The sequence below is a fragment of the Ictidomys tridecemlineatus genome, chromosome 14 (assembly GCF_052094955.1).
Source record: "Ictidomys tridecemlineatus isolate mIctTri1 chromosome 14, mIctTri1.hap1, whole genome shotgun sequence".
Classification (NCBI taxonomy): Eukaryota; Metazoa; Chordata; class Mammalia; order Rodentia; family Sciuridae; genus Ictidomys; species Ictidomys tridecemlineatus.
The window spans coordinates 61,467,361-61,480,697 of NC_135490.1; the positions used below are offsets into that span (position 1 = coordinate 61,467,361).

General features: G+C 34.2%; 1 protein-coding gene across 1 annotated transcript in view; it reads left to right on the forward strand.

Annotated features, from left to right (window-relative positions):
• The window catches only part of Kcnu1 (potassium calcium-activated channel subfamily U member 1), a 167,076-nt gene that overhangs the window by 58,918 nt on the left and 94,821 nt on the right, over window positions 1-13,337 (forward strand). The window contains exon 11 of the mRNA XM_078031345.1: window positions 11,950-12,055. Within this exon, the coding sequence (XP_077887471.1) occupies window positions 11,950-12,055 (106 nt within the window). The remainder of the gene's footprint in view (window positions 1-11,949; window positions 12,056-13,337) is intronic.

Here is a 13,337-nt window from a genome sequence, read left to right on the forward strand (position 1 = left end):
CACGTTTCTTTCCCGCTCTGAGGGACTGGTGTGTTATTGTGTTTACCCTATAGATTTGTAGTGTTCTTGTATAGCTCCAAGACCCCTCCTTTGTGGGGAAGGACAAAGTTGACATTTCCCAATATCAACAACACATCACCTATGAGTAAATTATTGTTATTAAGACACTTATAGTTAGTCTCAATGTCTAGAAATGTTGGATTCAATTATTATTTAAAATATAATCAGTAGTTTCATAAAAGGTATACAGTTTCTGATGGCAGACAGAGAACTGGTGGTTGGGTATACGACATTATGTTAAGGTGAAAAGATGTGAGGGTATGGGTTAATATAACTTAGGAAATTTGGAGGATAATTCTAATGAAGAGGGTTAAGTAGCAGGGGAATAGATAGGAGATAATTTAGGGTAGACAAGTATGTGGGAGGACAGTAGAATGCATAAAAACAAACACATATCTGTATTTAGAAAATTAAAAGAAGTAAAAATATTAAAAATTAGGAGGATGAAAGAGGAAGAGAGGGAGGAATAAAAATAAAAAGGAAAGAAAGAGAGAGAGAAAGAAAAGGGGGGAGGCTTATGCAATTCCTCTACATTATATTATTCTGGAGATTCAGTTCTTAAAGTTCTATTTCATGCAAAATTCTTGGTTTCACATACATCGGGGTTATTAAGACCAGAGGAGGAAGGGTAAATGAGAAAGGAATAGGATAAAATGGAAGAGAAGAAAACAAAGAAAAACAAAAAACAAACAAACAAAAATGTTCTTAGATTTTAGTTTTCTCCTCTTCTCTTCCAGTAGGTGGAGTTGTCTATTCCAAGCTTGAGTCTCTGCCCTCAGGATGGTGTCGGTAACCCATGTGAGAAGACTAGAGCTCTCCCTCTCTTGCCTGGAGCTTTCCTAATCTTGGTCTTTCTGAGTTGCTCCCAGTTTTTAGATTCCTCCCCTCTCTTGCTTATCAGGTCTCAGCTGCGGGACCTCTTGCCCTCTGCCCTCTTGCCCTCCATCCTCAGATAGTGCCAGGTGGGCAGCACCCTGGCCGCACTGCACTCCTGTTCTACTGAGAGCTGTTTTTGTGCTGATGGTCACTGTGCTGGGGGAGGGGGAGTCACAGCTGGGGGAGGGGGAGTTGGAAACCAGGTACCTGTTCAGTAGCAGATCCAGATCCGTGCTGGTAGCCATGCCCACCAAAAGATGGTGAGAAAAGTTTTCCAAGATGGAGTTCATCTGTTTCCAACTTTGGGGTGTCTGGTGAGGTGGGGTGTCTGGCCAGGTGGGGCAGCTGGGATGTCCTCGTGCTGTGGCTAGAACGCAGTCGGATGACCAGCATGGGAGCAGAGTGTAGTCTGGAGTCTGCCACTCTGCCGAGGTGCTGATTTGGTGTTTCTGCTCTCCCTCTTGAGAGCTGGGCCTGTGCTCAAACTGTGGCCCTTGGGACCCGAGTCTGGAGTCTCACCAGAACACAGAGGCTCAGGGTTCTGCTTGGTGTTGGAAGCTCTGGTGGATTCTGTGAAAATCCTCTGTATGGGGTCCTGTCACACGCTCTGAGATGCTGTGATCCATCAGGGCGAAAGCCTGTGGAGAAGCCATCTGACTGTTTTCTCAGATTCATGCACAGAGCAGCCAGAAACTGTATCTCCTCTACTCTGCCATTTTGGATATTCTGGACAAGTTCTTAAAAAATGATTTCTGTTGGTTTTGCCAAGTAAACTGCAATTCCTTAATCCTGCATTAATTGCTCTCTGGGCCTGAACAGAAAAGTAGGAAATGGCTTCAGCAAGCAGAGCCCAACATGCCTGTTCTCCATTTTTTTTTTTTTGTATTTCTAACATTCCAGGATATGGTGTTACTTTATTTTTTTAATCATTTTTTTTATTTATATATGTCAGCATAATGCATTATAATTATTATTACATATGTAGAGCCAATTTTTCATATCTCTGATTATATACAAAGTATATTCACACCAATTTGTGTCTTTATACATGTACTTTGTATAATGATGTCCATCACATTCCACCATCATTTCTAACCCCATACCCACTCCCTTCCCCTCTCACCTCTCTGCCCTACCTAGAGTTCATCTATTCTTCCACAGTACCCTCCCTACCCCACTATGAATTGGCCTCCTTATATCAGAGAAAACATTCAGCATTTGTTTGTTTGGATTGGCTAACTTCACTGAGCATTATCTTATGTAACTCAATCTATTTTCCTGCAAATGCCATGATTTTATTCTCTTTTATTGCTCAGTAATATTCCATTGTTATATATGCCACTTTTTTAATTCATTCATCCATTGAAGGGCACCTAGATTGGTTCCACAGTATAGTTATTGTGAATTGTTCTGTTATAAACATTGATGTGGCTATGTGGTCTTCTAGTATGCTTTTTTTAAGTCCTTTGGGTATAGACTAAGAGAGAGATAGCTGGGTCAAATGGGATTCCATTCCCAATTTTCCAAGAAATCTCCATACTGCTTTCCATATTGGCTGAACCAATTTGCAGTCCCACCAGCAATATATGAGTGTACCTTTCCCCACATCTTCGTCAACATTTATTGTTATTTTTCTTCATAATATCTGCCATTCTGACTGGAGTGAAATGAAGTCTTAGAGTTGTTTTGATTTGCATTTCTCTAATTGCTAGTGATGATGAACTTTTTTTTCATGTATTTGTTGATTGATTGTATATCATCTTCTGAGAAGTGTCTCTTCAGGTCCTTGGCCCATTTACTGATTGGGTTATTTGGTTTTTTGGGGGGGGGTGTTTAGCTTTTTGATTCTTTATATACCCTAGAGATTAGTGCTCTATCTGTGTGTGAGGCGTAAGATTTACTCTCAAGATGTAGGCTCTCTATTCACCTCACAGATTGTTTCTTTTGCTGAGAAAAAACTTTTCAGTTTGAGTCCATCCCATTTATTATTCTTGATTTTATTTCTCATGTCAAAGGAGTCTTATTACATATAATGGAGATTAGGGCCTACTTTTTCTTCTATTAGACTCAGGGTCTCTGATTTTATTCCTAAGTCCTTGATCCATTTTGAGTTGAGTTTTGTGCATGGTGAGAGAGAGGGATTTAATTTCATTTGTTGCATATAGATTTCCAGTTTTCAGAGCATCATTTGTTAAAGAGGCTATTTTTTTCTCCAATGCATGTTTTTAGCACCTTTGTCTAATGTAAGATAATTGTAGTTTTGCAGGTTAATCTTTGTGTCCTCTATTCTGTACCATTTGTCTACCAGTATTTTTTTTGGTGCAAATACCATGCTGTTTTTGTTACTATTGCTCTGTGGTATAAATTAAGGTCTGGTATAGTGATGTCACCTGCTTCACTCTTCCTCCTAAGGATTGCTTTAGCTTTTCTGGGTCTCTTATTTTTCCAGATGAATTTCATTATTGCTTTTTCTATTTCTATGAGGAATGTCATTGGGATTTTGATCAGAATTATATTAAATCTGTATAGTGCTTTTGGTAGTAAGGTCATTTTTATAATACTAATTCTGCCTATCCAAGAGCAAGGTAGATCTTTCCATCTTTTTTTATTTATTTTTTTTGAGAGAAAGAGAGATAATTTTTTAATATTTATTTTGTTTTAGTTTTCGGCAGACACAACATCTTTGTTTGTATGTGGTACTGAGGATCGAACCTGGGCCACACGCATGCCAGGCGAGCGTGCTACCAAATGAGACACATCCCCAGCCCCGATCTTTCCATCTTCTAAGGTCTTCTTTGACTTCCTTTTTTAAGGTTCTGTAATTTTCATTATATAGATCTTTCGCATCTTTTGTTGATTCCCAAGTATTTTTTTAAGCTATTATAAATGGGGTAGTTTTCCTCATTTACCTTTCTGAGGATTTGTCACTGATATACATAAATGCCTTTGATTTATGAGTATTGATTTTATATCCTGCTACTTTGCTCCATTTACTAGTTCTAGAAATTATCTGGTGGAACTTTTAGGGTCTTCTAGCTAAGAATCATATCATCAGCAAATAGTGCCAATTTGAGTTCTTCTTTTCCTATGTATATCCCTTTAATTTCTTTTGTCTGTCTAATTGCTCTGGCCAGTCTTTCAAGAACTATGTTGAATAGAAGTGGTGAAAGAGAGCATCCTGTCTTGTTCCAGTTTTTAGAGAGAATGCCTTCAATTTTTCTCCATTTAGAATGATGTTGGCCTGGGGCTTAACATAGATATCCTTTATGATGTTGAGACATGTTTCTGTTATCCCTAGTTTTTCTAGTGTTTTGATCATGTAGGGGTATTGTATTTTGTCAAATGCTATTTCTGCATCTAATGAGATGATCATACGATTCTTATCTTTAAGTCTATTGATGTGATGAATTACACTTATTAATTTCTGTATGTTTAACCCCAAACTTGCATCCCTGGGATGAATCACACTTGATCGTGATGCACAATCTTTTTGATATGTTTTTGTTTTCGATTTGCCAGAATTTTTTGAGAATTTTTGCATAGATGTTCATTAGAGATTTTGGTCTGAAATTTCCTTTTTTTTTGATGTATCTTTGCCTGATTTTGGAATCGGAGTGATATTGGCCTCATAGAATGAGTTTAGAAGTATTCACTCTTTTTCTATTTCCTGAAATAAATTGCAGAATATTTTTATTAGTTCTCCTTAAAGGTCTTGTAGAACTCGGCTTTGTATCCATCCAGTTCTGGGCTTTTCTTTGTTGGTAGACTATTCATGGCAACTGCTATTTTGTCACTTGAAATTGATCTGTTTAAATCGTGTACATCATTCTGATTCAATTTAGGCAAATTATATGACTCTAGACATTTATGGATGCCTTTGATATTTTCTATTTTCTTGGAGTACAAGTTTTCAAAATAATTTCTAATTATCTTCTGTATTTCTGTGATGTCTATTGTGATATTTCCTTGTTCATCACATATGTTAGTGATTTGAGTTTTCTCTCTCCTATTCATTAACATGGCTAAGGGTCAGTCTATTTTATCTATCTTTTCAAAGAATCAACTTTTTGTTCTGTCAGTTTTTTCAATTGTTTCTTTTGTTTCAATTTCATTGATTTCAGCTCTGATTTTAATTATTTACTGTCTTTTACTGCTTTTGGTGTTGATTTGTTCTTCTTTTTCTAGGGCTTTGAGATGTAATGTTAAGTCGTTTATTTGTTGACTTTTTCTTCTTTTAAGGAATGAACTCCATGCAATGAACTTTCCTCTTTAGAACTACTTTCATAGTGTCCCAGAGATTGTGATATGTTGTATTTGTGTTCTCATTCACCTCTAAAATCTTTTTTCATCTCCTCCTTGATGTCTTCTGTAACCCATTGTTCACTCAGTAGTATATTTAGTCTCCAGGTGTGGGAGTGGATTTTATTTCTTATTTCATAATTGATTTCTAATTTAATTCCATTGTGATCTGATAAAATGCAGGGTAGTATCTCTCCTTTTTTATATTTGCTAAGAGTTGCTTTGTAGCATAGTATATTTTCTATTTTAGAGAAGGATCCATGTGCTGCTGAGAAGAAATAATCTCATTGAAGGTTGGAATATTGTATATATGTCAGTTAAGGCTAAGTTATTGATTGAATTATTGAGTTCTATCTTTGTTCAACTTTTGTGTGGAGTATCTATCTAGTGATGAAAGAGGTGTGTTAAAGTAACCCAAAATTATTGTGTTGTGATCGATTTGACTCTTGAACTTGAGAAGAATTTGTTTTAATGAACATCGATGCTCCATTGTTTGGGGAACACAATTTATAATTGTTAAGTCTTGTTGGAGTATGATTCCCTTGAGCAATATGTAGTGTCCTTCTTTGTCCTCTATGATTGACTTTAGCTTGAAGTCTACTTTGATATGAGGATGGAAACCCCTGCTTGCTTCCACATCCATGTGAGTTGTATAATATTTCCCAACCCTTCACCTTCAGTCTGTGAATATCTTTTCCTATGAGATGAATCTCTTGGAGGCAGCATATTGTTGGGTCTTTTTTTTTTTTTTGATCCAATCTGTTAGTCTATGTCTTTTGATTGTTGAGTTTAGGCCATTATTATTCAGGGTTATTATTGAGACATTTGTATTCCCAGGCATTTTTGTTTATTTTTTCCTATTTAATGTGACTTGGTTTCTCCTCTTATTAGATTTTCTTTAGTATAATACTTCCCTCTGCTGATTTTCATCATTGTCTTTCATTTCCTCTTCATGGAACATTTTGCTGAGGATATTCTGTATTGCAGGCTTTCTAGTTAAAAATTCTTTTAAATTTTCTGTATCATGGAAGGTTTTTATTATCAAATCTAAAGCTTAGTTTTGATGGATATAAGATTCTTGATTGGCAACCATTTCTTTCAGAGCTTGGTATATGTAGTTCCAAGGTCTTCTGGCTTTGAGGGTCTGGGTTGAATAATCTGCTGAGATACAAATTGGTCTCCCCCTATATGTGAACTGATTCCTTTCCCTTGTGACTTTTAAGATTCTATCCTTATTCTGTATGCTCAGCATTTTCATTATAATGTGCCTTGGTGTAGATATGTTGTAATTTTTTACATTTGGTGTCCTATAAGCTTCTTGTATTTGGTTTTCGAATTTGTTCTTCATGCTTGGTAATTTTTTTTTATATTATCTCATTGAAGAGATTGTGCATTCCTTTGATTTGAAATTCTGTGCCTTCCTCTATCCCAATAGCTCTTAGATTTGATCTTTTGATGCTATTCCATAATTCTTGGATATTCCGGTCATGGTTTCTTACTACTTTAATTGTGTGATCAACTTTATTTTCCAGATGACAAAGTATACTTTATTATCTGATGTTCTTTCTTCCAAGTGATATGGTTTGTTGGTTATGCTTTCTATTGAGTTTTTTATTTGATTTATTATATCCTTCATTTCAAGGATTTCTGACTTTTTTTCATAGTCTCTCTCTCTCTTGAGGTATTCTTTTGCTACCTGTATTTGCTCTCTTACCTCCTTGTTGGAGTGATCAATTTTTGCCTGTAATTGCTCATTTAGGTCATTCTTTAATTCACAGATAATTTTAATTATGAACCTTCTGAAGTTCTTCCCTGACATTTCATCAACTTTTCTGTTCATGGGTTCTGTTATTATAGTATCCTGGTTTGTTTGGGGAACTTTCCTCCCTTGTTTCTTCATGTTGTCTATGTGTCTTCCTTTCTTGCAGTGTGTATCTGAGATATTACAGTTTCTTCCTTATATTCTTGTAGTACCTGTACAGATTGTCTGTACCTCTCCTTGATGTTGAGCTTCTAGACTCTGCTGGTGTCCTTCAGTGTATGCTACAGAATCTAAAGGTGGTGGTGGCAATAGCCGAGGTAACTTGAGATAATAGTTAACGTGCCCCAAGATGGAAGCAATCTGTTACATAGATGGGACTGAAAGGGTGGGTCTCACAGTCCCTTTTGGATGCCTGCTCTGAGATGTAGCTGCTTCTAGGCCCTGTCTGTTGTCAAAAATTTAGGGGCTACGGCATGAAGAAGGCTCTGGTGATGACAGCTGTATCCCAAGATGGGAGTGGGTTAGGCTTAGGCTCCCAGATGTGGGGGAGTTGGCAGCAAACTCAGACCTAGCCTTTACCTGGGTCCTGAGCAAGTAAGTATGGTCAGATCTGGGCTGGGCCTGGGCTCCCCTGGTAGTCTGCTGGTTGGAAGAGGTGGTCCTGTGCCAGAGGCTAGGCTTCCACGGGTGTCTCCCCAGCACCATTTTTTGAAGAGGCTATCTTTTCTCCAAAGTATGTTTTTGGTGCCTTTAAAAATTTTGTTCTTTTTAGAATACTTTCATATACATGACAGTAGAGTGTATTTTGACATATTATACATACATGGAATATAATTTCCCATTCTTGTGGTTGTGCATGATGTGGAGTTACACTAGTCATGTATTCATATTTGAACATAGGAGAGTTATGTCCAATTCATTCTACTGGCTATTCCCATCATTCCCTCCCTTCCATCATTTCCCTTTGTCCAATCCAATAAACTTCTATTCCCACTCCTCCACCCCCACTCCCATTGTGTGTCAGCATCCATATATCAGAGAGAACATTTGGCCTTTGGTCTATTAGTATTGGCTTATTTCACTTAGCTGATTGTCTCCAGTTTGGGGTACCTTTGTCTAATATGAGATAACTGTATTTATATGCATTTATCTCTGTGTCTTGTATTCTATTCCATCAGTCTTCATGCCTGTTTTGGTGCCAATATCATGCTGCTTTTATTACATAGAATTAAGATATATTTTTAAATGCATAACTATAAAGTGAATATTCATGTAACTACCACTCAAATCAAGAATTATTCCCTTGATAGTTAACCATCATGATGCTGTCCAATTACAACCCCATCGCTAGTCCTCAAATTACATTTCCAACATTATATCTTATAATATTTAATTGTCACATCTCTATGTTCACTTAGAATATTTTTTTCTTTTTTGAAAACATGTAAATAGGTTATAAATTTACTTGCTCAACATTATATCTGTAAGTTTCATCCACATGGCAACTAGATAGGGCTACACTTATTTTCATTGCTTAGTACTACATGACTCCATTATATGAATACACTGCAATTTTTCTGGATCCACTATACCATGGGTGGCATTCTCCTCCCCTAAGTCCCAACATATTTTTGCTGTTATGAAAAATAGTGCTGTGGAAATTCTCATATTTGTGTCCTGTTAACCAGGAATAAAATTGCAAAATATAAAGCTTAAATATCTTTCTGTAACACAATCTTCTGCAGAATGTTTTTGCCAATCTGTATTTCCTCCAGCAACCACAGAAATTGCTGTTGTCCTGCATCTTACCAACACTTGGAACTGGAACACTATATTTAATTGTCACATGCTAAAAAAAATCTTTAGCCATTCTTGTGAATATTATTTTATAAAATGATGGTCTATTGTTATGGTTTTTATTTAAGTTTTCTTCTTATTAATGAGGCCAAGCATATTTCCATATTTCTAAGTCATATAGAATCTCTGAAGTGAAATTATTGTTTTCTTCTCCATTTTTTTCTCTTGAATTTGTAGTCTTTTTCTTATTTATGTAAGATAATGTGTGGTATAAACCTTTGTAAATTATATACATGATTCTACTTATTTAATGTCCAAAAAAGTTATCAATTCATGGCTCTATGCTACTTTTCATTAAATTTACCCTGTTTAATTGTTTTCTATTTCTTCTTGCATCTCTGATCTTCCTTCCCATTTTTATTCTTATCAAAAATAAAACCTTTACATTTTTCTTAAATTCAAGTCTTCCAGTAACAAATTTTTGTTGATGATGATGATGGTGATGTAATGATTTATTATTTCTCTCTTGATTACTGAAAGATAATTTCATGGATATAGAATTATAAACTGGCAGTTTTTTTCTTTAAGAACCATGGAATTATTATTCCATTGATTTCTGTATTTTATTGTTGCTATTAGGAAGTCAGTTGAACTCTCTCTTTAAGGAGCTATCTTCTTAGAAGATCATGTGTTTTACTTACTATGGAAAGTACCTTGATGTGTATGGGTTTGATTTTCTCTTCATTTATCATGATTAGCATTCATAAATCTTCCTGTATCTCTGGACTGGTGTCTTCATCACTTTTGGAAGATTCTCAATTATTTATTTAAGTATTAGCTATGTCACCATTTTCTCCTCTCACTTCTGGGACTCTTAAATCTAGCTATGCTTGTCTTTTATGCTTTGCTTTTTCAAATATATTTCCATTTTATATTTATTTCTCATTTAAATTTTTTGCTGTTTCAAATATATTTCCCTTTTATATTTATGTCTCATTTTTTAAAATTTTTGTATCTCTGGATACTTTATTCTGACCTAGGTTCCAGTTCTCTAATTGTCTTTTTATCTGTGTTTAATCTATTTACAAACCCATCCATTGAGTTTTTAATTCCATTTATTGTTTTGTCCACTTTTCTACTTGATTTTTTTGGGGGGGGTTATAATTTATTTTGTAGAATTGTGTAATTTTTGCAGTAATTCTTCATCAGTTATACAACTTACAAATATCTTCTTCCAGTTTGAAACTTCTTTTTTCACCAATTATAATATCTTTGATATTTAAAAATCATTAATATTATTATAGTCAAATTCACAATTTTTCATATTTGACATTTTTTTATTTTGTCTAGAAAATATTTTCTTATTCTAATATTTTAGTTACATTTAAATGAAATTTCCCCTAAGAATTTTTTTAAAATCCTCATTTAAGTTACCAATTTCATAAGAATTGCATTTTTATATGGTAAGATACATGCATAAAATCTTACTTGTTTCTTTGCCAATGCCAGTTATTGAACAAAGCCTTTGCCTACTCAGGGATCTGACTTGATACTACTGTGAATAGGTCTTGTCTTTTCTTTCTATCTTATCAATTTGTCTATATTTTCATTAGTAATAAATGTTTTTATTGCTGAAGATCTTATGGTGAGACTTCTATCCTTTCTTTATTCCTTTCATTTTCTATAACAGCTGACAAGCTTTTCTTGGGCATTATCTTTCATATAACTTTTATAATAGCTTTATTGTGTACTATTAAAAAATGTAGAAATGTGATGTGAATCTGACTAAAACTTTAGAATTCAGTATTGATTTCTTTATGCTACACTCTTTGCAAGTCTAATAGTACTGTGGCTATCCATTTATTTAGCTTTCATGTATTGTCTCTTAATAATATGGGGTGGTTTTATAGGTAGAGAGCATATGCATACAATTATGTACGTAAATGTATGTGTGTATATATGATATAGAAAAACCTAATTGACTTTTGTATATTAATACACATAAATTTCTCTATCATTTTTAATTTTTCTGTACTAGTATTAGGTGCTTCAGTGTAAATTATCAAATAAATCATTCCAAATAAAGGCAGTTCATTTACTTCTTTTCAATCCTATGTGTATAATTTATTTAATTTCTTATGACATTTACTTTACCTATATATATGATGTCTTCTTCATTCAATTTATAAGCCATTTTTGTCTTTTCTTTTTTCTCCATTTGTTTTATCATTTTTGCCTGTAACATTAGGTTATTTTTCAAAGAAGCAACTTTTGACTTTGTTGATCTTCTCTGAGTTTATTCTAATGTTAGTGTCTAAAACTATACATTTCCCCTAAAGAACTGTTATTATTTTATCCAATGGCATTTATGTTTAATATTTTCAACACAATTTATTTCTAAGAATAATTTTTAAAAAGATTTTAATTTCTTCTTAACCTGCAAAATTTTTATCAGTTAATTTTTAAATAAGAAGAAAGTTTTTATTTCTTTTATGATTTTTAACTTATAAATTAAATATATTCAGGTCACAGATCATAATATGTACAGTAACATTTTTGTAATGTATTGAAGTGTTTTTTATCAACTTATTATCATTTTAAAGTATTTTTGTGTCCTTGAAAATATCAAGTTTTCTATGTGTTGATTATAGGATTAATAAATATAAAACTATTGTGTTCAAAATACTTGATGATTTTTTTTCCTGCTTGATCTGTCAAAAACTGGGAGAGACTTGTTGAAATTACTCATGACATTGGCAGATTTAATTTCTCCCTCTGACTTTGTCTATTTTTGCTTTATATATTTAGAAAACATTATATGAAATTCACATTTGTTTTAAAATGTTATATCTTTTGAAATCTTAGATTACATAGTAAACTTTTTCATACTTATTAATTTATTTATTGTTTCTATGACACTACCTTGATTTGTATTTTCTCACATCACTGATTGCTTAGGCCTGAGCTATAGACTTGGCCTCTGGAATTAGGTAGTTTGTGTTAGCATCACCTAATCACATGGGTTAATAATGAAAGATGGATGTTTTCCAAGAGGAAATTAGGGTTCTAGTAAATGCACTAAATAAGTTCAACAACCTCTAAAACTAAGCCAGCCATCTTTTTCCCATCTTTGTCACCACATATTTTTTAACCAGAGTCACTCCTTCTTTGGAATTGGAGACTATATTTAAATGCTACTTGGCCTATACAACTTTTATCTCTGGGTCTGCACTGAAGTGGGAGGATCTGAGGCGAGTTGCGGTAAGATTTTGTTCTTTTCCTTCTTGTTTCCCTAAACCACAACATTTAAGATGATAAGTGTACACTGCTACTTCAACAGCTATTATTCCAGATACTTACATTTAATTATTTCACTAAGTTATCTAGGATAGTTTTACAAGTTTCTGAGATCTGAAAAAGTTATGAATAGCAAAAGTGTTCTATCTTACCACCCAAGGAGGATTCTTACCAGAAGACAGATTAGTAAAGGTTGAATGTTTTATCTGTTATGCAGAAGCTAATCCAAAATAAGCTGGGGGTGGGATAAAGAACAGAATACAAGAAATATCAGTGGAATAGACAAAGAGGAGTGAAAGAAAGGGAGGAGAGATGGGATGAGGAAAGACAGGTGAATGAATCTAACCTAATTTTCCCATGCACATACATAAACATACCATAATGAATCTCACCATCACGTACACACACAAGACACTAATTTAAAAAAAAACTATAAGTAAGTAAATGTCAAAAACATCAGTAGGACAGAGGGAAGGGAACAGCAGGCAGAAGGAAAGAAGGGGATGTGCTGGGGACTGAATAAGAACAAATTATATTCCATGCTTTTATAATTATGTCAAAATGAATCCTACTGTCATGTATAACTCAAAAGAACCAATAAAGAAAACAAAAGAATCTATCAGCTTTAACCAACTTCTCCAAAGCATCCTAATACACTTTCTTATAGAAGCATGAAGGAAAACAGCAGAAACCCCATTAAGATAGTGACTGTAAGTAAGGAGCAATAGCTGACCCTTTAATTAGGTTTGGTTTTAGGTAAAAGCCAGCTTCCTAATATGTTCTAAGTTTCATAGACCTGATAAACCAACACTTTTCAGTTTAAAGCAAAACAAGTATAAACACTTGAATCAGAAAAATGACAGATACCATGTAACCTTTATCTCTCTTACCATTCCATATTATAAGCACCATTTTCAATAATTTCCTAGAATCTTAAGATTTCCATCTCAGCTGTCTTAAAAGGTAAATAAATATACAAGCAGTTGCTGGAAAAGTCTCACTGCTCATCACAAGACATAAAACAATGGTGATGATGGCAGGAAAAGCACAGCTTTGTACTTAACCCACTTTAAATCAATCTTACATCTGCATTAGAGACCCTGTGATCTGGTCCATCAACTGGAGTCCTCTGAGATCTGCAGCATTTGTGTGATCCTGATATAAAGGCAGCCTTATTAAAATTCCTTCTCACGTGTGTTCTCTTTCTCATTGGCAAATTTATGATTACAATATAAAAAAGTGGGGA